Here is a 27,051-nt window from a genome sequence, read left to right as displayed (position 1 = left end):
ATAATAATTAGCAAATCTGACCAAAATATCTCTAGGCATAGCTCTAGCTCTGTTTCCAGCCACTCGATGTATTCTCTCGAAATCTTGCTGTGTTAGATCCATGTCAGCAGCCAGCTCCTTAAACCATCCCAAAATGCTTATTCTCAAGTTCTCACCTTGCATTTCTGGGAATTTTTTTATGCGTAGATTTGGACGTCTAGAGTGATCTTCCAGGTGAATCAGCCTCAATTCATGATCAAAATTTATATTAAGTTGGTTCAAGTGCTGTTGGTTCACATCCACCTGCTTTGATAATTGTTGGACCTGTGCTTTCGTTTGATCCATATCTCTCTCAAGCTTTAACTCCTGCATTTTTTTGATAACATCTTCTTTGATTTTCTTCATTTCTTGAAGCAAAACTTCATAGCTGCTTTGAATAATTTCCATTAGCTCAGAGAAGTTATCATCTTGTGCTGATTTTGGCACTGTGCCATTCTTCTTGCCTGAATGCTTACTTCCTGGCTCCTCCGCCATTTTCTCGCCTTCAGCAGTTTGTGGATCTGTTTCTAGATCGTCTTGTATGCTTTCTTCGTCTTTTACTAATCTGGCCGCTGATTTATCAGAGGGGTGTGCTTTGGTTCTGGTCTAAATTGGAGATTTGGGTAAAAATTGGGAAGCCTCCTCCATAGGGAGGACACTATGGTTTTGGTGCTCCTTGGATCTGTCACACACCACACAGATGCAGGCTTGATCATCCTTGCAGAAGTGTTTCAGGGGCTCCTGGTGCTTCTCACACACTCTCAGCTTTCCTTCTGTTCTCTTTTCTGCCTGATGTTTCTTGACGATACCTAAAAGATTAGCTAGTTGTCTGTTGGGCCTGAAGTTCTTGTGTTCAAAAGCTGCTCTACACTGAGGGCAAGACACAGGTTGGTCCGACTCTCCCCGGCACTGGGTGATACAGGCTTGGCAGAAATTGTGCCCACAGTCTATGATCACTGGATCTTTGAAATATTCCAGACAGATGGAACAAGTCACTTCTTCACAGAACTCCTGGATGAGATCCCCCGTTGCCATAGCTGCTTGTCTTTCCCTGAAAAGGCAACGAAGGGACTTACTTTTGTTTCCGATTTCACACAGTGACCCAGTTTGCATGTAACAATGACCTCTGGATTGTTTAAATCATGGGTAGTAGGAACTGCGTAGGAACATGCAAGATGCTGCCCTCTGACCACCTGCCATTTGATTTTTGCTGTGATACTGAATCATTTCTGTTGTTGTAAACCCATCACCAAACCTTGAGTCAAACCTCTGGGCTGTTCCTCTGTCAGCAAACCAAAGTCTTGAGTTTGGCCATCACAGAGTACAGTTGTTTCCCAAAATGGAAACAAAGTAGAAGCAGCAAGTAGTCAGGAAGCTACTCACTTGTTTCTACACTGTCCCAACTACCTATGGTTAAAACAACCTATAAATAGTTGTTGGTTGTATTCGGACATCACTTTAAATCATAACGGGTTAGTAAGCTACTCACAGTAGCTTATTTTGAAAACAAGCTATTGTTATCCACCACACGATCAAACAAATAAGCTACTGTGAATAGCTTATTAAGCTGTGTGTAATTTGACTCACCTCCCTGCCCCCTGTCCTGCTGCAATCCTCCCGCCCGAGCAGTGGCAAGGTTTCACCTCTGAAGCACTGGAGATTTGCAGGATTGGGACAAAACTTCATACACAGCCTCCCCCAGTCAGGAGGCACCCAATCCACCATCAACCCCCTGTGGAATAACTCACCAAGGAGGAAAAAGAGGGAATAGCTAGGAAAACTTGGGAGGTTTCAGGACCAGGATCAAGTTCCACACACAGCTTCTCCTAGATGGGAGGCAACTGATCCACTATCAACCCCCTGGGCATTTACTCCAAAGGAGCAAAAATCCCAAGTGCCCCAAAGGGGGGAAATGCCTATAACACTTTGGGAGGTTGCTGGATCAGGACCAAACCTCATAGCCTGCCTCCTCTACACTGCTGGCTTGGTCCCTTTAATATGCTCCTAATCAGTACGACAGTGAACAGCAGGGTGGCTGCTGTTTTGACTGCTCCTAGGGCACAGCTCTGTAGCCAGCAAAAATAAACCAGCAAACCGGGTTAGTGACTGAAGAATTCCCTTAACTGAAAAATCTAAGGATGGGGAAAAAGTTTTATGAACTGGAATCAACAGAATGACAAACTAAACGGGCAGAAACAGATCCTTACTTTAACAAATAAATAAGCAAGCAAAAAATTGCGGTTGCAATCAATGAATGGGAAGAATCTACTTCAGTCAGCAAAAACTAGATTGACAACTGTTACCCAGAGGACCTTCTCTTCTGCTGCTCCCAGACTGTGGAATGGCCTGCTGGAGGAGACTTGTCAACTTAACATTTTATTAGCATTCAAGAAAGCTGTAAAGACTGATCTCTTCCGGCAGGCCTATCCAGTGTAATTTTAGGATGTTTTAAAAATGATTTTAGGATGTTTTAACAATGTATATTATGTTTTAATTCAGTTTTATGTATTTTATATTTACTGTTGTTCCCCGCCTTGATCAGAATGGAGAGGCGGGTAAGAAATAAATTTATTTTTATTATTATTATTATTAAACGAGAGAATATTTTTTATATGTTCAATGGGTACTGGGCTAGGTGAGGTAAAATTTTGCCAGCATCCCACTGAAATCTTGTTGAATAGAATTAACATTGCCACATGGAAATTGCATTGCATTTCCAGGGATACTATCTTCTTCAATCCATTTTTAATTTTAAAAATTCATGTTTCAAAAGTCGGTTTAAGTAATCTATATCAGAACCTCTCTCTCAAAACCTCAAAGGCTAACTCAACACCAACTTTTGTAATAATACTTTTGTAAGCCGCCATGAGAGCCTTTTTTGGCTGAATGGCGGCATAAAAATCCTTAAATAAATAAATAAATAAATAAACCAACCACCATAGATAAACCCAGACAAAACAGAGCAACTATGTCAGAAGCAAACCAGGATGCTTAGAGGAAGTAAAGGCTGGTAAGAAAGCATGGGTCAATGGATGGTGATCTGGGGGGCTGAAATTCCTCTCCACCCCCAAATATATTGGTTAGTACTGAATAGTGAAGAATAATCCTGTCCTCAGAACTCACTTTATAGGGGGATTCCTTTGACTTTAATTTGTACTCACTAACAGGGCAGTTGTAAAGGGCAATTGTATCTCCCTCATATACCCGTGGTAACACTTATCTATGGTTGGGTTCAGACAACATGCTGCAATTCGTCTGTCTACTCAGAAGCAAGTCCCATACAATTCAATAGATTGCTGTGCATAGCAATCATATTTCCTGAATGACAACCAAGCCACCCATATTTTCTGAATGACAACCAAGATTGGGGGGGGGATAAGATATCATTCATAGTAATTTCACATCCTGTGACATTAAATGCTGCTCAAGTGGAAGACAGCTGTATGACTGACACACACACACCCTTGCAGCTTGTGCCAAGCTTCAGCCCTAGAATTTGTTTTTAACGCCAGAGACAAGTCTTGCAGTAAGTGAAGAAGTGAACATGTACGGAGTGCCTTTCCCTCCCCACTGAGTCACCAAAGCCCCAGACACACACACTTAGGACCAAGGAGCAGGCCCTTCCAGGGTAGAAAATAAGGAAGGGCCATTGAGAGGCCCAACTTTGTGAGTAGAAATACGCATGTTAAATGTTGGGTTCTGCATGCCAGTCGTGGGGATACGGTCAAAACCAGCAGCGTCTCCCTTTTCAAATTAAGCACCATTCCTGGACTACAACTCCCAGGTTTCTCACACAACGGGGTCAACAGTCAGGGATGGTGGGGGTTGTAGTCTCAGCAGCACCTGAGGATTCAAACTTGGCAAACACAGGACTACAAGCTCACGCCTCTCCTTCGCAACTCCTTTCCAAGGAAGAGTGTTAAATTCAGGTAAGCAAAGGTGCAACCCTAGGCATGTTGAGGCAGAAAACAAATTCCTACAACTCCCAGTATGCCCCAGCCAGACATGCTGGAAGTTATAGACTTTTTTCTGTCTCGATAGGATTGCGTCCTTCCTAGGAGAAAGCCCCACTGAACTCAGTGGCACTTACTTCTGAGTAGACATGCACAGCGGATTGCTCCCTCAACCTCTTGGCTCACAAGAAGGGAGCGTGCAAACAGCTACAAAGCCACTCCCCGCGCGTCGCGTAGGCTCAGGCCCTTCAGCCCTACCTGGCCGAGTGCGGCCATTCAAAGGATTATGATAATAAAGCAAACCTTTCCCGCTGGGAAACGCCTCCGTGCCGCCGCAAACCGAAAGCAAACTGCGCGTAGGAAAAAAGGCGCACGATTCCCGTCGGAATAAAATCAAGCGTGTCTCGTCCGTGATTGGTCAGGGCGACCGTCAGCATCCTTCCCAGGGCTCTCCCGACCAGGCATGGGGAGGAGTTCCGCCGCTTCGGGGAGGAAGAGCTGTGGGTCAGCGGCTGGGCTTGCGGAGCAGAGAGAGAGAGAGAGAGAGAGAGAGAGAGAGAGACTATTTTAACGTTGACGTCTCTTTGGGCAAAATCCAACATAAACCCTACTTTACAGTAGACCGATTGAAATGCGTCAGCTGTACAGTGCTGGGAAATTTAGTCATGACTAACTTAAATCCCATTCATTTCAATGGGTCTCCTTTAAGAGGATCTTCTCTTCTGCTGCTCCCAGACTGTGGAATGGTCTCGTCAACATGACAGTCTTTTAGCATTTAAAAAAGCAATAAAGACTGATCTATTCCGGCAGGCCTATCCAGTGGAATTTTAGAATGCTTTAATCGTGTACACTGTTGTTAATCAGTTTTTATGTGCTGTTCCCCGCCTCGATCCAAGTAGAGAGGCGGGCAAGAAATTTATTATTATTATTATTATTATTATTATTATTATTATTATTATTATTAATAATTTGATTTTACCATCTGCAAGTTATTTAATACATAACCGTATACTGGAAACTGTCTGAAACAGTGCTGTCCTGCTCCCGAACTGGCATTTCAAGTCACCTGTTGCGCTTCTCAGTACCCACATTCTTGAAAAGTCAACGAACGACCTTAAAAGAGGCTTCAGGCTTGTGGGATCTGCTTTGAGGTTGGTAGGTTTGGTTTGGTTTTACTACAACTTAAAAAAAAACACCTCCAAACCCAGGGATTTGTGCTGGAACTGAACCACAGTCCTTCCACACACAAAAATCCACTCCTGGTAACCCCAGGATTTATTTCTTTCAGGATAACTTGCAATCCAACAACAATTGAAGGGTCACATAGTCCCCATCCCTGATCTGCAGTCACATTTGGGAGCCTCTGAAACTCTGGGTAAGCCAAACTCAGTGGTGACATCTCCCCTCAGACCCAGCCCAGAGCCGTGTGAGGCAGGCCCGGCAGAAGCTGTGGCCACAGTCTAGGGTCACTGGGTTTTTGAAATACTCCTGGCAGATCGGGCAAAGAGCTGCGGGCAGTATGTCTGTGTGCACCAGTTGCTGGGGAACATGGGTGGGAAGGTGCTATTGCACCATGGCCTGCTTTGTTGGTCCCTGGCCAATGGCTGGTTGGCTGCTGTGTGAACAGAACCGCTGGACTAGATGGACCCTTGGTCTGATCCAGTAGGGCACTTAAGTTCTTAATGGAGGCTCTTGCTTTTTAAAAAACTTCACGGTGGGTAGGGCTGGAATTTTCAGAAGCAAATGGATGGTGGGGGTGGAGGTTTAATCCACAACTCCTGTTGGACGCCACTTCCTACCTGAATCAGGATCATTCACATTTACACTAAAGTTAAAAAAAAAAGACTCAGCCGCATGCTACACAATTAATGTAACATGTAGTTTTATTTTATTTATTATTGCATTTATATCCCACCTTTTTTTCCTTCAATGAACCCAAGGCGGTATACACCCTCATTATCCTCTCCATTTTATCCTCACAACAATCCTGTGAGGTAGGTTGGGCTGGGAGTTTGTGACTGGCCCAAAGTCACCTAGTGGGTTTCCATGGCCGAGTGGGGACTAGAACCTGGATCTCCCGATTCCCAGCCCAACACTTTAGCCACTACACCACACTTGCTCACTAGTTTTGAGTCTAAATCACTCCAGGAACTTCCATGACTAGGAGAAATGCTTCAGAAATTGCCCTATGAATTGCAAAGGAAGGTGACACCTGGTAGGAGAGGGGCTTGTTAACTTGCCCCTACTTTGTCCTGTCCTGCGGTTTTCTTGAGTCTCACAAGGGAAGCTGGTAGCATCTGATAAGAGTCAGAAACAGGAAAGTCAAATCTAACCTAGCAGGCAGAGTCAAGACACAGTAGGCAAGGTCAGGTTATACAGATGGAGTCCTGTCAAGGTCAATCAGCCAAGGGACAGTGTCAAGGGACAACCCCTTTTAAACAGATGAAACAGGATCTTGGGTAGCTCTAAGAAGCTTCTGCTGGCTGGAGCTCCCTCTTAGGACAACATGAGGATGCTGTCTCAGCAGGGAGCAAAAGTTGTATGCTTCAAGGTGGATTCCTGCATTCAGCAGGGGGTTGGACTCGATGGCCTTATTGGCCCCTTCCAACTCTACTTTTCTATGATTCATCTGAAGCCTTATATAGACTGACATGTAGCGTAGTCAGCTCTCCCTTCCCTGGAGATGAGTGATTTTGGAGAGGCTGGGAAGCTCTGTCTCTCCAGCCTAGCCAAGTTTTAGACTTGGAGAGTCCCTGACCCTCCCCTAATTTTGTATTTGGGGAAGCTGGGACTGTGTCATCTGGCCAGGAGGGCCCTCAATATGGGCTGTCCTACCCTGGAAGCAGGAGCTGTAACTATAGAAGTGGGACTTGCAAGTGTTTGTTACAGTGTAGAGTGCTCCTCTGCAGAGTTCAAACTGTTAATTTGGTAGTCTAATCAGAGTCTGAATTTGCTCATTTGCAATCCGCTGTAACCCTTCCAGGTGGCAAAATAAGGTAGCTGACTCAGGCAATTCTTTCCATACCATTAAAGGCAGGGGAAAATACACATATGATGTACAAAGAAGTTTTCTTCCACAAGCCCAATTACAATTAATGGGACCAATCTATGCAAGGCGATGGTAGCATTCTTTCTCCTCTCCCATACATTTCTGTGAGGCTGAGAAGGTAGAACTGGTGGATTATGCTCCACTGCACAACAGGATTTTTTCAGCTCAGTCACCAAAATATGGTAGGCCAGCACTGTGCAATTATCATATCTTTCCCAAGAGATTGATCATTCCAAGGAGAAGATTTTTTTTTTTAAAAAAAAAACCCACATGCATATGATTTGAAAAAACAAACAAAACCCATAAGTTAGAAAGCTCCTCAAGCAATCTAGCTCTTTGGAATACCAATGCTCTGTTCCCAATTCAAGGACGTTGTACAACGAACAGAACAAGACCATCCGAAGAGAAAAATAAAATCCAGAGAAAACTTTATTATCGTTACATAAATTTTTAAAAACAAGGAAATGGCATTCAATAAAATCTACAAACATCAACAGAAGTAGTTAACATGCTTGCAAAGAGGGAAATCAAGCCTACATCTTTCTAAATGAAGGATCATTGCAAAGATTAAGAACTTATTTTACCCATGGGAATTTCTCTCCATTAGTTCTCAAATGATGCCTGATCTCTTGCTTTGTTCTATCCTTCCTCTCTCCCACTGTGAGCCATGGCTTTTACCCCTTGCTTCTCATAGGACCATCCACTCCTCTGGAAGGCCCCAGTCTTAACAATTCTTCTCGTAGACTCCTGGCCTAGAATTCCTTGTGTATAGAAAGATGTGATGCACGAGGAGGACATCTCCTCAAAAGAAAGTCCCGCACACCTGGCCTAGAATGTCACATACCCCCCTCAAAAGAATGTTTTTCACAGCTGACTCTTTTCACTTCCGAATTACAGATATAAGCCTCGTTTACACATTACATACATTCAGGTGCTCCATCAATAGTGGAGTGTGGTTGTGCCACTGTTAACTTCTACAAAGGGACAACTTTATACAGCGGCATCCAAAAAGATCAGAACCCTCCTCCCCTCTCCAGGGGCACTTACCCAAAAGCAGCACTTACCCAAAAGCCTCTCCTCACATGGAACTCCCCCTCCCTTTGCAGGGGTAGTTGGCGGCATGATGTTGCAGCCTCACTACCCTTCTACTTGTAGCGTCCCTGCTTGCATATAATGTGTGGCGAGCTGCAATTCCATCATTTGCAGGGGAAGAATTGTAAATAAATTAAGAGGAATGGATGTAAAAATTCAGAACAAGCAGGGTTGAAAGCTTCCTTTCACTGCAATGCTTTGAAATAAGCATGCCTCTATTTCCCTGCCCCATGAAAAAGAAGCGAGAAGGATGCTTCCCGCCCCACAAAATCAGAATGAGTATCTTTTTCCCTTGTCAGTGCTCCTGTATTGTTAAGAGCCTCATGACAGGCAAAAACCATTGATGGAAATGAAGGGATGGCAGTAGCTGTACCTGTTGACTTTCTTTGACAGACACTAGATCAACATTCCATGGTTTTCAACCAATTGCCATTTCAAAAAAATCTTCGGTAGAGGGCATAATTAATCGAATGTATAGAGAAACTCTCTGCCTGCTTTATTTGCATTTTGCAGAATGAAGGTGTGAAGAGTTGCAACTTGGAACTAGTAGTCCTGACTGAGAACCTTTAAAACTGTAGGCCTTAGATTGGCTCTTACATAGTCAGAGAAAAAGGGCTAGAGGGACACCTATTTTAGAACAGGCTGACGGTGGTGGTGTGTGGACTGATGAAAGTGGGAGTTCTTAAGATTTAGCACGTCAGACTCAACCCGCACTCCCGCACCTGAAAAAAGGGTCGGATGCTCTCCCCACAGAAGGTTTCTGTATGGAAAGTGAAGATAAGGCCGTTGGAATCCGCATCAAAAAAATCCACCCGGCCCTCCTCATAATCCAGGACTAAGAGAATCTTCTTGAGATCTTTACTCAACCTCAAAGGGGTCGGCTCAGGGAAAGTTAATGCCAAGATGTCATAGGGCGAGAAGGTGTCACAGTATGGCTTCCCCACGGCCCAGATCCCCTCATTAGGATTAAGGCGTGTACTGCCCTTCCGCACCACATCTACTGTGACTCCCACGGCCCAGCTTCCGACCCCTGACACCTCTACCAACCACCAATGGACCCCTGCTATTAATTTCTCATAGCCCAGCACACAGGGGTCCCACTCAAATCTCATTGGGCTATCAAGCATGTTCTTCTTCCACCATTCACTCTTCTTTTTCGACCCTAATTTCACATTCTTCATATCCTCAGACACCGTGAGGTGGGGATGAGCTGTGTGTACATCCAGAATCACGTTCACTGCAGGAAAAGAAGGAAGAAAGAGGAGTGGATGACCTCAGAGCCAGGATCTGGAGAGTGACTCACAAAAGCACATTGCTGAAAGCTGTGTCTGAATCTAGCAAGGGGAGGGGGAAAGCAGGAAAAGGCCAAAACCAATACACATATTTTTCAGACATGCGTTGGATATGAAACAGGGGTGTCGGCTTTTAAGAAACAGCAAAGTTCGAAGGGCTGAAGCATCTCCCCTATAAGAAGAGGTTAAAACAGCTGGGACTGTTTAGCTTGGAAAAAAAGGCGGATAAGGGGAGACATGATAGAAGAGTACAAAATTATGCATGGCGTGGAGAATGTGGATAGGGAGACATTTTTCTCCCTCTTCCATAATATTAGAACCCGGGGTCATCTCATGAAGTTGATTGGTGGGAGATTCAGGACAGAAAAAAGGACTTCTCCACACAGCACATAATTAAACTCTGATGGCTTTGTGCTACCTCCAATATCAGAGAGAATAAGCCCATGTTACTGGGTAACATGGGCAGGAGGGTGCTCCTGCACCTGTGTCCTGTTTGTAGCTTCCTGGTTGACAGCTGGTTGGCCACTGTGTGAACAGAGAGCTGGACTAGATGGACCCTTGGTCTGATCCAGCAGGGCTCTTCTAATGTTCTTAAGAGGGGAAGGAACTTACGGTCCCCAAAGCAGAAGTGAATATTCTCAGGTGCCCGAGGAAGCTTTTATCCTGCCCAACAGGCTTAGGAAAGAAATTTGCTTCCTCAGGGGCCACTTAACCTTCTCCAAATGTGTCAAAAACAATACTTCCAATGCTTCTTCTGACTTATAATGCTCAACAGATGGGTGGAAAATCTATCCCTCCCCCACCTCTCCTGCCTGCACTCTATTATTTATTTATTTATTACATTTCTATACTGCCAAATAGCTGAAGCTCTCTGGGCGGTTCACAATGGCTTTAAGAGCTTCATCTCTAAAGCATCTTTGATACCTGAACTATGCTGGCTATGGAAAAATTTCTCATAAAGCAGCAGAATACAGAGAGGTCAGGTTCCACTCCCATCCTCTCCTTCTGCACTCCGTTTAGACTAAAAGGTCTCCCTCCAACATCCAGTCAAACTGGTGAGGCACATGTTTATTTGGCCTCACATCATTTCCCTCAAGCAGAGGCAGATCATGGCCAGAGGGAAGGATATTGGCTTTGGAATGTACTGTGGGGAGGGAGGGGGGGGAAGAGACAGTAATTGGGATTTTTAAAAATTCTCCCCTCTCTTCTATTAGAATCACTAGATGACTAATTCTTATGATCATACAGGATGGGACTAAAGTCATATAGCTGGATTACTGAACTTGCTGCCCTCCATGTGTTTTGTCCTACAACTCCCATCACCCCTAGCCAGCATAGCCAATGGTGAGGGATCATGGGAGTTGTAGGCCAAAATTATCTGGAAGAGCACAAGTTACCCATGCCTGCCGTATAGGGTTTAACTCCAAAACAAAGGACATAACATCAATCAACATAGTGCCTTTGTGTTTTTAAGCACTTTGCGTAACTTGTGTCAGTAACCTTTTCATCAGTTCTATACAGAGGGCTGCTGTTACCCAATATTAGAGGGGTGTGGGGCGGGGGCAAAGGGTGGCTTGCATATCGGCTGGTTACTTATTGAACTGGTGGTTTGTTTTCATACATCACATTCTTAGCCACACCAGGTCCCATCCATAAGTCAGTCGCCACATACCATAGATACCCTGCCCAGATCATGCTAACCATCTTCTCCTGTGGCTGCCCAAGTTTTGGGTGAAGGGAATAGAGAAAACAACCAAATTTTGCAGGAGTTCAGTTGCCTGACTAATGCCACCCACTTCAATAAATGAACAAAGGGCTCCTGTTGAGACTCCAACCACCATCAAAAGTTCCCCATATCGCTGAGTTTCTTTCAGATAGTTACCTTTGTTCACGACTTGCATCAGAGAATCTGCTATGGGAATGGAAGGGTGACAAATAGAGAGCCAGGTCATTAAAAGGAAACAAAAAGAAATACTCATGCCAAGAGGATTTAAGAAATTAAGGGAGCAATCCTATGGCCAATATGGAGCATCTGGGGGAAGGGGGCATAGGATTTTCGGAGATAGAGCCCCGAGCCTTGGAAAGGGGAGTTGATCCAACCCCCTTCCCCTCGTAGCGAATGAAGGAAGAACTGTGCCAACTGGCCTCCAAGATGGGGAACTTGAGCTCAGAGAGGGGGAAACAGGGGCTTCGATGGATGGGGAGGGGAAGAGAACGGAGAGGCCAGGATACGGGCTATCATGAGCCTCTGCTGGCCTCCTTCCCTCTTGCTCCAAAACAGCTTTGCTAGATGGGCAAAAAGCCCATCTAGGGAAAAATGCAAAGTGGGATGATGGGGAGATGAAGATCACATCTGCCGCTCCTCCCACCCTGCATAGGATAATAGTAAGCCTCTGAGTTTGGGGGTTTATGATAATTGAGGATTACAATCCCATCAACTGTGCCCTAAATTGATTTAATTATTGTGATGTATGATCTCCAAGGGCTGAAAGAGTTTCTTCGACAAAGCCTGCGCTTGCCGACCCTGTCTCAAACACCATCTCCCTTCCAAATTGTCCTTTCTCACTCAGACCCAGAACATTACCTTTATTCAAATCCTGCTTGAGGAAAAGGTGGCAGGCTCCGATTCAAATTATTTCAGGTAGGTAGTTGTGGTGGTGAGGAACGGGGCGATCCATCCCAGGCGAAAGGAAAAGTTGCATCCCATCCCCCTCGCCCCGCCAGCCACAGCCACTACATTTACCCAGTCAACCATCCCTTCAACCTTCTGGTACTGCTGCTTTTTTTTTTATTATTATTTATTTATTTATTTATTTAAAACAACAAACACAAATCAAAATCACTTAATACAAGATATTATAATACCTTACTATCATATATTCAATATTAACCTATTAAACATAATATAATAAACATAACAGTGCTCCCCCCACCTCGGGATCTCATTCTTGTTTCCAAAAACTCATAGTTTCATCTGTTGGTGGAACCCCCCTTCCTTAAGAAAATACAAACTCCAGGAACTTTTTCCATATACTCTCAAAATCATTCGTTTTTACTATGCCTCTTTGCATTTTTATATTACATGTCAATTTATCATTTATAGCAATGTCCCACACTTCTTTATACCATTCTTCAATACAATAATCTCCTGTAATTTTCCAATTCCTAGTTACTATCAACCTCGCAGCTGTCAGTAGGTTCGTTATCAATTCTTTCATTTCTTTATTACATTTAGGATCATCATGCAGTGAGAGTAATGCAATCCTTGGTGTAACTTCTACTTTAAATCCCACAATCTGTTCAATCTCATAAAACACCATCTTCCATAACTTTTGCACATGTATACAATCCCACCACATATGTAAATACGTTCCCTTTTCTCCACAACCCCTCCAACAATCTGCTGAAAGCTGTTTATTAATCTTATTTAATCTAACCGGAGTTAACTTCTGGTACTGCTGCTAAGTGAAGGTGTTCCATAATATGATTGGCCATATTCCGGCAGGCCTATCCAGTGAAATTTTAGAATGTTTTTAGGATGCTTCAATCATGTATACTACGTTTTAATCAGTTTTTATGTGTTTATATTCACTGCTGTTCCCCGCCTCGATCCAAGTGGAGAGGCGGGTAAGAAGTAAATTATCATCATCATCCAGGCCTTGATTCTGGATGAGGTAGGTGACCTGGCTTGTATTACCAACACCTGGATGGATGGGTTGGAAGATGTTGTTTCAACACATCTGGCAGGCACCAACTTGGGCTTGAAGCTAAAAGCCAAGAATCTCAAATGTTGAGCAGGCAAGTGATCACAGAACCATAGAATAGCAGATTTGGGAGGGGCCTACAAGGCCATCGAGTTACAAGGCATGTACATTGATGGTGCTATATAAATAAATAAATAATAATAATAATAATAATAATAATAATAATAATAATAATAATAATAAGGCCATCGAGTCCAACAGGGCCCTGCTCAATGCAGGGATCCACCCTAAAGCATCCCTGACAGATGGTTGTCCAGCTGAACCACAATCCACTGTGCACTTTGTCTATAGTCTTTGTGCACTTTGTCTATAGCACTTTGTTTATATGCATTCCTCAAGACAGGGATGACAGAGCTCTGGACACATCACAGACATAGGCCAAAAGGGCCACAGCTCAGTGGTGGAGCACGTGTTTTACATGTAGAAGGTTCCAAGCATATCAGATTAGTTGCAAAAAATACCTGCCTAAATAAAACCCGGGAGAACCTTATACCTTGGTATGGACCAAGGTATAAGGCAGTATCAGTGTAATGGACCCAGTGCAAATCAGCTTCCTGCATTCCTAACTTCACAATTCGTGGCATCTGTGATTCATTGGATGCAAGCCATTTTATTCTCAAAGCGTTTGGTAAATAAGTCACTGGGAGCAATGGAGGATTCTTTCACACCACCCCGAGGGCTTAGCTGGAGAAAACATCAAACCAGTCAGAAGAACTCTGTGGGACAATACTTTGAGGATGCAACAGTAGCAACAAAATGTTGTTTCTTTGTTCATTACATTTCTATGCTGCTCAATCGCTGAAGCTCTCTGGGTGGTTCACGCCAGCACTTTGCCACGGATTGGAATTGCCAATGAAGTCCCACTTGGGTTCAGTTGGAATCACTGCTGGTCTTACACCGCTTGCACTCTCACCATCTCCCTAACTGCACCAGTGCCTCCAATCCCCTGGTAAAACAGGGACTCGAACTAACTGCATTCACAGTATTCAAGAGGGCACTTAGGGGCAATTGTGTCAAACATCTTGGTCATCTCCATATTCCAAAGAACAACTGAGCCTTGGACACTAGTATCATAGAATAATAGAGTTGGAAGGGGCCTACAAGGCCATCGAGTCTAGCGCCCTGCTCAATGCAGGAATCCACCCTAAAGCATCCCTGACAGATGGTACCAGCCAGAAAATCCTCAAGGATTCTTAGGGATCTACCAGCCTCTGTGCTGGACCATCCTTATTGGTCCACAGTCCTTACACAGAAGGGCTATAGGATGCATTTACTTGTCCTGCTGAATTTTATGGCTTGCTTTTGACTGCTGCTTTCTGCTTTTATTTATTCTGCATTGTTTATTCTTCCTTTTTAAATTAGTTTTGTAAACCCTCCTTAAGTGTTTTTACTACCAAATATTTCATCAGACCATAAAACTTATAGCAGCATATCCAACCAGACTGAAAATATGTTCATACTCAATTCCACATTGTTAAGCATTTAAATTTGGATTACATTAAAAGAATTAACAGTAAGGGATGCATGAAAATGGTCCACCAGGATTAGCCGAGAGGTTTCTCCTGGATCTTAATTCAAGCACCATCTCTCATCAACATTCACCTCCTTTCTCAGTCCCATAAAATTACCTGCTTTTAGAGCTTGTTCCAACTTGGAGGGATTCAAAACTTGCTCCAGAGTCTCTGTTAAGACAGGAGAATAGAATAGAATTACTCAAACCAACCAGCATATAATAGACCATTTTCATGACCACCCTTCCTACCCCCTCCTCAGCATTCTCATGTACAGAAAACTCCCCATTTAGATCTGCATCGAGATCATACTCCTTGCACCACGTTGTATTATTTAAGTCTGGAGTCTGTTTCAAGGGCAAAAAGATGATAGGGGACCAAAGTGAAAGAGGAATTCGCAAGCAAGAAGAGGCAGCACCTTCCATGTGCCCACTTTGAGAGTCCCCCTCTGCAGTTGGGCCAAGAATGGCTGAGGGCAATGAAGACGTGTGCAGGGATACATCAAACCCACCCTCTTCCATAGCCTCCATAATTCCAAGAGTCTGCCAATACATGCCGGCAGCTTTTATGGGTAAGTCTTCACCTCAAAGTTAAAGCACTAAGGACAAGCAAGCATATAGGCCTACAACTCAGGATGAGGAATGATGCCTCCCCACCTTTCCTGGCTTTTAATTCCAAAGATGCCCAACTTTTGCAGTGCTGGCCTTTCAGGTAGCAAACCTTCACCGTTATCCTCCACCGGTGGTTGCCCATTCCTAGGGAAGTAGCAAGCAGTGGGTGGGGCTCTTCAGGTGCCTCTGAGGAAGATGCTAAGCCCAGGCTTTGATATGGCCGAGGTCTTCTTGAGGATGCTAACTGGGAATTTCTGGGTCTCCCCACCAAGAAAGCCCTGGGTGTGGGTTGCAGATGACTAATACAGCATCTTGCAGAAAGTGGTGGGACTCGCTCCAAAACAGTTGCTTCGCCTGACTAGAAAGGGAAGGGAACAGTGTCCAGCCAGGATCTTTCATGCACCACCTTTCATGGAATGGTGCTATAGAGATGTCATTTATAAAATCATTTAGATACCATATTTTGGCCATCAAGAAGCATCTGTAAGTTAGTATAAATGTCCGTTTTCACTGGTGGTGGTGAGGGAAGAAATCTGCTCCCACCATCAGGGGATCTTTATCTATTCTTTGATGAGCAGAGCAGCTTCATCAAAAGGAAGCTACCCATCTTGGAAACGGACAGGATGGTGGTTGGAAGAGAAAGAAGCTGTGTCTCTCTCTTCCCCACCCATAGGGCCAAGGACAACAGCTTTCCTTTGATAAATTCCTGGAGGCTACTAATTCTGATGGACAAGTACAACCTACAGTATCAGAAGCAGTAAGCTTGTATACACTAATTGCTGGGCAACATGGGTGGGAGGGTGCTGTTGCATCATGTCTTGCTTGTGATTCCCTGGTTGACAGCTGTCTGGTCACTGTGTGAACAGAGTGATGGACTAGATGGACCCTTGGTCTAATCCAGCAGGGCTCTTCCTATGTTCTTATGATGCAACATTCCTCCTCCTCCTCCTCCTCCTCCTCCACCTCCACCTCCAAAGAGCCACCAATGGGGAACAGAAGGGGTGGGGAAATAATTCCTGTGATGGCTCCCCAGATACTATGAGGAATGTTGCTGACACAGTCAGTTCCCCTTTAAAAGCGACCTGATATTACTTGCAATCAGCCTAGAATTGAAGCACACTCAGAATTCCATATCCACTTCTCCCTCAGTACCTTTATAGCTCTCCACAGCCTTTTGTAAAACAGATTTTTTCAGAGACATAATCCTGCATCTCTCTTCTGTATTGGGACAAAGGTCCAGTTCATACTGTGCCAAATGTTCTCCATATCTGAAAGGAAATTAGTTCGAGATTAAAGAACAGCAATAGAACACCTTTTCTCGGTAAGCTTGTAGCATTAAATAGCAAGCTGGGCTCTTACTGAAGATTTAGTTATGAGTAGATGCCCCAAGCTGCCATTTTAAAGCCTGAGATCTTTTGGACAAATTGCTTCTACCTCAATCCGTTTCACTCTAAATAGAGGAAAGAGGTGGGAGACCTTTTGTAAAGTTTCTCCCCTACCCCTTGGACGAAACTGACTGGATTAGAAACTTTTGTGGGAGAATTCAGACTTTTTGCATCAAACATCAGGCTGCCCTTCCCACCTGGGGACGCAACTGCAAGTTCTCCAATTTCATGTTGATTTCTTTGCTGCTCTTTATGGGAACAGGGCCAGTGGGGGCAAACAGAAAAGATATGAAGAGTGCTGGTGGAGATACCAAGCAGGGACCCAATCAAAGGAATCTTCAGATAAAAGGATCTCATGTATCATGTGGTTGGGAAAAGTTCTCCACATAATAAACTGAGAGTAAACAGCACTTAGCTGGATGGACCAATGGCTTTCCTTAGTATAATGGGTGGGCAACTTGTGGCCTTCCATATGTTGTGGCCTACATTTCCCACCATCCTGCACCATTGGCTATGATGGCTAGGGCAGATGAGAGTTGTAGGCCAAAACACCTGGAAACCTGCAAGTTGCCCACCTGATATAAGGCAGCTTGTGATATTCCCGCTCTTCATACTGGAAACTGTTAACTCGCTGATAATGGATATGATGGCTGTCAAAATATCAGGGTGGAAGGCTCATATCTCCTCTCCAGAATCTAAAGGGTTATTGGATCGTGAGTCAAATCTCACATTCCAGAGGAATCTTTCATAGAGTTTCCCAGAAGAAAACCATTTCTAAAGATTGATGGTACCAAAAACACCTTTATGACCCTGTTTTGTAACGATCTGAGGCTGGTCGCTGTTGTTTTAAAATACTAAAGTTACTACACAGCAAGGGAAAGGGCAAGAAGGGAGAGGGCCTTTTTAGTGGTGGCCCCCCCAATTATGGAATGATCTCCCAGATGAGGCTCGCCTGGCACCAACATTGTGATCTTTTCGGCGCCAGGTTAAGACCTTTTTCTTCTCCCAACAACATGGGCTGAGTTTGCTCGTTTCTAACCAACCCCAGAATAGCTGTTTTCACAAGGATACTGTCATTTTTATGCTTATGTTTTTAAATTTTGTATATTTGTTTTTAATGTTTACTGTTTTTAACTTTTGTAAACCGCCCAGAGAGCTTCGGCTATGGGGCAGTATATAAATGCAGTAAATAAATAAATGAAAGGGGAGTGAGAAAAAGCAGGGCAGTGAGAAAGGAGGACAGCACCAACTCCAGATTAAAAACAAGCCAAGTAAAATTACCCCCACAAAAGGGCAAGGATGTGAACCACACACTACAGACAGTGCTGAATAGATTGCTTGCTTTCAAAGCTCCCCCAGTGGGACCAAATCTCTACCACCCAGAGAGGAGGGGACCAGGGAGTGAGAAGGGGTGGCATACCTGCTCAAAGCATTTTTGATGTCCTGAAAGAGAGAAATGGGTCTCAGCTACACAGAAAGAAAAAGACACGGGAGCTTCTTCCTGCTCTAGAGGGGGATTCCTTTGCCCCTTCCTTGTTGGCAGAAAACAAAATGGATGCTCCCAGGATTGTGCCCTCTGTATTCAAAAGATTCACCGTTGCGTCATTGTGTGAAGACTCACCTGCAGAAATTCACTCGCCGGCTGCCGGCACTTCTCCTCCATCTCTGAGATCAGCTGGCTGAGTTGGGAAAGCTTTTCGGAGAATTTGGTGATGTCTTCTTCCCGCCTTTTCTCTATCTCCTTCTCCATCTCCTTCAGCTGAGCCAGCCAGAAGTGCCGTTTCTCCTCCAGAAACTGCTGCATTCCCTCAAAGGCACAACTGACCTTCTCGTTCTCTATTTCCACTTGTTTCTTGGTGCGGGGGAGAGAAATATATAGAAATTAGAGGAGAGGCAGATACAGAATATGAGGTTCTGTCAAGGGAAGTTAGATAGACGCCTGTGCCTCCAACGAATTATGTGATTGTTCAGAAAACTGGAGGGAACAGAATGGGGGCACTTTCCCCAGAATTCATAGCCGTGATATCTCACAGGGACACATATATATGCGCTGGTTATATTTCAATCCACTTGCCTTTTTCAAATGTACAATTGTCTCAGCTAAAGCAACCTATATTAAACAGAGCATTATAATCTACTGGAAAAGACAAATAGGCTGAATGTGGATGTAAATTCAAACGCATATATGGCAATGCCACCGTCAGAAATTTGATGTATTGTGACTGATTCGGACAGTGGTGATTCACATGGAGGAAGAGTTAGTGCTTCCTCACTGCCACACAACTGAAGTAACAGATGATATGGGCAAACCACATCAAGGCCATATATATTGATATTATTAATTATTATTATTATTTACATTCATATCCCCCTTTTTTCCTCTTGCAAGGAACCCAGAGCGGCTCACATAGTCCTCCTCCTCCTCTCCATTTTATCTTCACAACAACCCTGTGAGGTAGGTTAGGCTGAGAGTGAGTGACTGGCCCAATGAGCTTCATAGCTGAGTGGGGACCAGAACCTGGATCTCCTGAGCTCAAAACTACAACCACCACACTGGTGGAATCGTTCCCTAACAGGGAAAAAAGCGGGGACAGAAGGGGGTGGAGATTAAAGATTACTCAAGACTGTTGTGGATGAGAGAGGCCTAAACAGCCCTCTTGGGTCATAAAAGTGAATTGTTGATTGGCTAGTTCTGGCACTCTTGTTATTTTAATATTGTTTTCAAAGTTGTAGCACTGTTACATTTACTTTTGCTTATCAAATGGATTAACTTTACAGGAAGGGCAGGGAAAGGTGTACTGGGGGCGGTGTTGCTCTGTACGTCAAAGAGGTCATAGAGTGAGTAGGCCTAGAACACCTAAATGGGTCAGACTCTTCCACAGTTGTGCCCCTACAGGGCCCCCAAACTAATTTAGTGCTAGGAATATGCGATCGTCCCCCAGACCAAAATGCTCAGGGTGACCTTGCGATGGAAAACAAAATCAGAGAGGCCTCCAAACGAGGAACCAAGTGACTTCAATTACCCCCACATTGACTGGATAAATGTATATTCCAGTCATGACAAGGAGGCTAAATTTCTCAATACCTTAATCGACTGTGCCCTAGAACAGTTTGTCATGGAACCAACCAAAGAGGAGGCAAGCCTGGACTTACTACAAGATGCAAATGTTGTTGAACCAATTGGTAACAGTGACCACAGTGCTATCAGACTAAATTTATATTTAAGTGGGGAACTGCCCAGGAAGTCCAACACAGTTCCCATTTGACTTCAAGAGAGGAAACTCCTCTAAAATGAGGGAACTGGTGAAAAGGAAGTTGAAAGGGGGAGTCAAGAGATTTAAATCCCTTCAAAATGCGTGGAAGTTACTCAAAAGCACAATAACAGAAGCTCAGCTAAAGTGTATACCACAGTTTCGGAAAGGTAGCACCAAGTCCAAGAGGTCATCAGCATGGTTAACAAGCAGCGTCAAAGAAGCTATTGTAGAAAAGAGGGCTTCCTTCAAAAAATGGAAGCCTTGCCCAAGTGAGGAAAATAAAAGGGAGCACAAACTTGCACAAAGGCAATGCAAACCGACAGTAAGAGATCCAGAAAAGCATTTTGAAGAGCATAGCACTAACAATATCAAGCCCAACAATAAAACATTCTTTAAATATATCAAAAGCAGGAAACCAGCTAGGGAAGCAGTTGGACCGTTGGATGACAATGGAGTTAAGGGAGTACTAAAGGAGGATGGGGAGATTGCAGAGAAGCTGAATGAATTCTTTGCAGCGGTGTTCACTGCAGAGGATATAGGAGAGATACCTGTGCCTTAGATCTGTCTTTGTAATACAGACTTTGGGTGGGTTCAAGACATCTCAAAGATTAGTCCTAGCAGCATGCTATTAGGGGTGTTTCTTCAATTACTGTGCTGTTTGTAAATACTTGTATTTACAACACCAGTCAACAACAAAAGACTCAGCCTCTCCCGCTGCCATCTTCAGTAGCCAATAGATTTTTCGCAATGCCCACTGGATAATCCGGAGCAAAAGTAAAAGTCGCTGTAAATTGGCACTTCGAAAATGCAGTTTCGAGGGGGAAATCCTGACATGGCTGCGAGTTGGCAGCTACGTCATTTAAGCAACACAGCGCCATTGCGCAACCACTAAGGGGTTAATAAAGATACCTTCCTAGGTAAGGTTGACAAAATTCATGCCTGAAACCCCAGACAACTGCTGCCAGTCAGTCTCAACCATACTGGGCTAGATGAACCAATAGTCTAAGTCAGTATATAGCAGTCGCCAAGGTTCCTAGCTTGAAAACAGAGGAGTCAGAACTTGGTACTTCCCTAAACTGGTGCCCTCCAGATGTTTTAAACTAGAACTCCCAGCATTCTTGACCACTGGGGATGCTGGCTGGGGCTGATGGGAGTTGAATTCCACAGCATTTGGAGGGCACCTGGTTGGGCAAGGCTGAGCTAGAGGTTTCTTTGCCTAACCAGAGAGGACCAGCCGAATTCTGGAGAGGAGGAGCTGGGATGCTTCTCATGTGGTATCTGGAACCCAGCACTCATCCAGGCATGGCAGGCACCATTTGGATGCTTCAGGTATGAATGCTGAACTTGCATGTTCAATCCAGGCTATAGTCTCCACAGAATAACATATGTATTTGGAGCTCCAGTGTGGTGGTCACGGACACCTCTCGTGGCAGGCTAATTGCCCCTCCTGATGTGATTTTGATTTTATTTCACAATTTTTTAAAAAAAGTATTGGAAGGCTGTCATGCTGCAAAGTGAAAGTCTACCCCTCAGCGCCAATTTTGTTTGGGTTCTAAAGAGTGGTTTCATGTTTTGGATCTCTGATCCCACCTTTATGTTGTACTTAGTTTTTGTGTGTGTTACTTATCTTTTAGTCTCACCAGTTTGCCTTCTGGGAAATTAACGTTTTGTTACGGGCCATACCCCCCCCCCCATGGCAGCCATTTTATAAGGGCATCCATGGCTAGGGTGACCATATGAAAAGGAGGACAGGGCTCCTGTATCTTTAACAGTTGTATTGAAAAGGAAATTTCATCAGGTGTCATTTGTATATATGGGGAATCTGATGAAATTTCCTCTTCATCACAACAGTTAAAGCTGCAGGTGCCCTGCCCTCTTTTAAATTTGGTCACTCTAGCATAGCTCCTGCAGCTTTAACTGTTGTGATGAAGAGGGAATTTCACCAGGTTCTGCATATATATAAATGACACCTGCTGAAATTCCCTTTGCTATGCAACTGTTAAAGATACAGGATCCCTGTCCTTTTCATATGGTCACCCTATGGTCCATGACATTCTCTCAAAATGTGTCAACTGATCCAAAAATAGTTGGGAACCCCTGATATATAAACCCCTGATATTGTAAACCACCCAGAAAACTTCAGCTATGGGGCGGTATATAAATGTAATAAATAAATAAATATAAATTACAGATATTTATACAGATATATAATTCTGTATTAATCTCTGCATTGGTGCTTGGTTTTATACTGGTTGTGTTTTTATACTGTGGTTTGTTTTATACTTTGAATTGTTCTTGATGGTTTTAATTTTTGTGAACTGCCCAGAAAGCTTTAGCTATTGAGCGGTATAGAAATACAATAAATAAATAAATAAATAAATAAATAAATGCATACATACACACAAAATTATTTTTCTTTGCTAATGGAGGGTATGGGGAGTTTACCCATCACTACAGAGCCATCAGAATAACATGTGAGCCATAACACCCAAATACCTACCAGTCTTTCCTCCCTTCCAAGCTCTTCAGAAGTTTTCCAGGCCAAAAGATTTTCTAGTGTTTTCTTCAGAGTCTCCAGAAAGACCTCAATTTTCCCCTGCAGCAACCAAAAACAAAAAGGGGTTTCTTTCCATCATGAAACCAATCCATATGGTGCCAGTCAGTGATTTGTTTATTTTTTAGTAAATTGCGTTTCATTGGATAGTAAAGGTCTAGCAACTTACTGACAGATTTTCCTATTTCACAGTTGAAAAATCAGGTGACCCTTCTGAGACCTGCCCCTTCACTCCTTCCCTGTCTTGCCTGCTCCAAGGGGTTTTAGGAACAGGCATTAAGAATCTGAATTACAACCTGCATATTTTGTGCCACTTACTCAACGACTGATAATACTATTTGGTGTCACACTTTTAAATGCTCAACACACTTTGCCTGCATTGCCTAATTCAGGGTGTTTAAACTTAGGCCCAGGCCATTCTAGCTAGGGTCCCAATCCAGCACTTTTGGTTTCCTCAGATAGATGTGCCTCCTTCCCTGTTCCCAGCCTCTTTCTCCTAACTGCTCATTGTTCAGAGATCTCCTGGCTTTTGCGTATTTCTCCCATGGACTCCCCCTAACTTCTTAAAGGCCGAAATACCTGTTGTTATGCTTAGTTACGTCAGTAAGGCTTTAAGATAAAATACGCATGTGTCTATGCCTCCTCTGCTTTTGCTTTTAGCTCCTTTTGCCTTCAGACCCACACACCACTGGAATGCAGCTCCTGAGAGCTTGTCCAAAATTGAATTTGGCCCTTGGGCTGAGAGAGGTTTGACACACCTGCTATAAACAAAGCCACAGGTAGTCCCCCCATATTGGACCCAGATTTAGTCAGAATAGACTCATTAAAATCAGTGGAATTTAACCTAGTCATGGCTAACTTAACTTCCATCGATTTCAAGGGGTCTACTCAAAGTATGACTAAGTCTGGCACAGGATTCTGGAGGCTTGTGGGCGCAACACCCTCAGTAGTCCCTGTAACCTAAAAGAGGACCAAGCTGTATCTGATATTCTGGCAAAGTGCAACTGGTAGCAGTGTCAGAGCAGGAGGCCCTCTGCAAGTCTCACAACCCTAGCAAATGCCTGACTTTGCCCCTCTCTGCAGCCGTCCCTGATTGTAGGTGAGGTGGGAGAAGGAAGCCGGGTAAGTGTCTTGCTTAAGGCCACTTAGTGAATTTTAGGCAGCGGTGAGACATTAACTGGAGATTTCCTGATTGGTAGCTCAGTCTCTTAGGACATCTCTCAACAAGTGATTTATTTTACGCTCGTTAACTGGCCACTCATGAAAGTTTGCGGGGTTTTTATTTTGAACCACCAGAACATCTCCCACAGCATCCATTGAAAATTCCATCATGAAAAGAACCACTTTCAAAGTGGTAATATCTGAAAAAGTGGGATCTTCCACCACTAGATGGCACTATAGTAGAGTTGGAAGGGGCCTATAAGGCCATCGAGTCCAACCCCCCACCACCCGAAATGCAGGAATCCATATTAAAGCATCCCTGACAGATGGTTGTCCAGCTGCCTCTTGAATGCCTCCATTGTGGGAGAACCCACAATTCAAACCAAGGGGGTGTCTTGACGGCAGTGCATTGGCGCTGTGAGCCCTCAAAACCCCACAGTTTCGCTCCTGTGGGGTTGTGCCATCTTATCCCCATTTGCAGGAGCCAGCGTGGGTTTATATTGATCATCATGTGGGGGATCGTCTCCGTTGCTCAGCAGGAAGGTGGAGGTGGACAATGTGAAGAGAAAAAGCACGTCGCCTTCCGTAAGCGGAAAGGGGCACAAAGAGAAAGGCAGAAGGAGCTGGTCTGCAGCGAAACCTTGGATAATTGCCACTTCAAGGTGCTAGGAGTGTTCTGAGGCAGCGGCCGCAGGCAGGAAAGGAAAGGGGAGGGCCAGAGAACCTGCTCTGCACGCAGAATATCCTAGGTTCAATAGGCCTGGAAATAGTCCAGATAGGCCTGGAAAACATCCTGCCTGAAACCCTGATGAGCTGCTGCCAGTCAGTGCCAACAATACTAGCCTTAGATGAACCAATGGTCTGGCTCCGTATAAGGCAGCTTCCTACGTTCCTAAGGGCCCAGCAGAGCTGCGGAGAACCAGTACATGAGGGGGGTTCAAATGCCTTGAAATGATGGTTGCTCGGTCAGGTGACTTTACTCAGCTCTTGCCTTTCCCAACAGGAAAGGTGAGGGCCTAGCCGAGCCTTGGGGAACCACCGTGTCTTGAGGTAGCAGCTCCCGACCATGAGTCCAGGTGTCACTGAGTGGGAGGGGCCTCAGCCAAGCCAGATGGGGAGGTACAGCCCACAAACCAGAGATTACCCATCTGTGCCTTACAGGAATGAATCTGCACAGAACCCTCCAGAAAGAAAACAAAGTTATTTCCTATACCTATCCACCACGGTGATGTCCTACCTTGTACTCTCGGGAAGCCTCTTCCATAGGATACACACTGTGATTTCGGTGTTCCTCGGATCTATCACAGACCACACAGATGGAGACTTGATCGTCATTGCAGAAGAGCTTCAGGGGCTCCTGGTGCCTCTCACACACTCCACTCTTGCACTCTTTGTTGCTTCCTTCTTGGAGTTTCTTGACCAGCTCAACAAGATTTGCTAGCTGTTGGTTTGGCCTGTAACTCCTTTGCTGAATCTTCTGTCTACAATGCGGGCAGCAGGAGTTTTTGTCTGACTCTGTCCAGTGCCGCGTCAGGCAGATCTGGCAGAAATTGTGCCCGCAGTCTACAGTCACAGGGTCTTTGAAGTACTCCAGGCAGATGGGACAAGTCGTTTCGCTGCAGAACTCCCCGACGAGACCCTTAGCTGCCATCCCTTGAAGCACAAGAGCAGCCTTACTTAAGAATAACCCTGCCAGATCCAACCAAAGGCCTAGCTAGTTCCAGATGTTTTTGGGAAGTCCACAAGGAAGTCAAGAGTTGAACAGGCCCCTCCCACTTTTGTTTCCAAGCAACTGGCATTTCAGAGATTACCATATAGCCACTATGGCAGCCTCTCCACAATTGGGAGGCTTCCAGCTGTGGACTACAGCTTCCATTGTTCCCAGCAGGCATACTGGGGATGATAGGAGGAGGAGTCCAACACATCTGGAAGCCACCTGATTGTGGGGAGGCTGGACTAGAGCTTGTAGCCTTTAACTGCCTTATGCTTCATGAATTTGGCTCTTAAAGCCAAGTAAGGAAAGAGGGTTCCTTTTCCTGGAATCCAAATGATAAATTTGGAAAAGCTGAGGGCCCTCAAATGGCTTCCTCCCCAGTCCCCCCCAATTGTGTCTTTATAGCAGCTGGCTGCTTTAGAAATTCCTTTCGAAAATTCCAGGGGGGCTGTTTCCTCTCCTTTTCTTTATTTCTGTTAAAATCCTTCTCTTTACTCTCTACTACTGTTTTTTTTTTAAAAAAAAAATGAGATAATTTATCCCCTTTTAATTTTTATGTTTTTTTTTTTAAAAAGATTTAATTAATTAATTAAACAACAATAACTGGGAGGCTGCCATGCTGCAAAGTAAAGAGCAGCCCTCCATCTTTATTTGAGTTCAAAAGAGTGGGGGGTTTGTTGCTGTTTTGGCATTCAGACCCCTCCTTTGGCTTTTACTTCAGTTAAATTTCCTTAGCTTCACCCGTTTGCCTTCTGGGCAATGGGTGTTGTGTTTAGCCATGAAGCCATTTTATGAATGGGAGTGTCCTTCTGCTCCATGGCAGGCATTTTGTGAGAGTGCCCACAACACTCTCCCAGTAAAGTCACCAACCCAAAAAGAATGGGGACCCTGGGATAATCTGTCCCTATCTGCCTGAACACTGCTTGAATTTCAGTGGTACTTTCTCCCCCTTTCCAAAGGAATTTAGGAAATACCAGCTTTCCATGTCAAGAAAAAAAGGAAAGTTTGCCTTTCCATGCATAAAGAACCTCAAGACAGCAGGCCTTCTCTGTACCCACACCCACTATCTGGAAAACCCTCCCTGGTGTGGTTTGGGAGGCGGAAAACATAAAATCTTTTAAATACCTCTTGAAAACGCATCTTTTCCACAAAGGCTTTCCCTGGATTATAACTTATTTTGGTTTTATCTGGCATTTTTAACTTTTAAAGTTTTAAATTTATTCTGACTTGTTGTATTTTATGGTGGGTTTTTTATGGTGGTTTTTTTTTTGTATTTTATGCTTTTAATTGTGAACTGCCCAGAGAGCCTCAACAATTGGGCAGTATAAAAATGTAGTAAAACAAACAAATAAAATCCACTGCTATGAGGAAGTGAGGGCAGCTTTTCTTGCCTCTACTGAAGCCCTTTTGTTGCCTCTATAAATTATTAAAATGTACTGTATTAAATTGTTGTTCACTACCTTAATGTCTTTTTAGCAAATAAGACAGTATATAAATTATAGTTATCCTGATGTGATGATTAAAAGGTTTCCCACCACCTTGATTGTGGCCTTTTGTCTTTTTCCTGACCTGAACAACTGGGAGAAACAAGGGATAGCATCCCTCGGGAGAAACAAGGGCTAACATCCAGGGTTAGCCCTACTTTGAGTAGACCCACTGAAATGAACGGGACAAGTTAGTCATTCATTGTTTT

General features: G+C 44.2%; 1 protein-coding gene across 1 annotated transcript; it reads right to left on the bottom strand.

Moving 5' to 3' along the window:
* Positions 1-8,732: 8,732 nt before the first annotated feature.
* LOC134395519 (zinc finger protein RFP-like) lies at positions 8,733-25,295 on the bottom strand. The gene is made up of 8 exons (XM_063121685.1): positions 24,882-25,295; positions 22,430-22,525; positions 18,297-18,527; positions 18,096-18,118; positions 16,443-16,558; positions 14,797-14,850; positions 11,287-11,313; positions 8,733-9,349 (listed from the first exon to the last, which is right to left on the bottom strand). The coding sequence occupies exons 1-8, from the start codon at positions 25,293-25,295 to the stop codon at positions 8,802-8,804; spliced, it is 1,509 nt and encodes a 502-aa protein (XP_062977755.1). The 3' UTR covers positions 8,733-8,801.
* Positions 25,296-27,051: the final 1,756 nt, after the last annotated feature.

The sequence above is a fragment of the Elgaria multicarinata genome, chromosome 3 (assembly GCF_023053635.1).
Source record: "Elgaria multicarinata webbii isolate HBS135686 ecotype San Diego chromosome 3, rElgMul1.1.pri, whole genome shotgun sequence".
NCBI lineage: Eukaryota > Metazoa > Chordata > Lepidosauria > Squamata > Anguidae > Elgaria > Elgaria multicarinata.
Note: the sequence above shows the minus strand (reverse complement) of the source record. Positions and strands in the feature narration are given on the sequence as shown.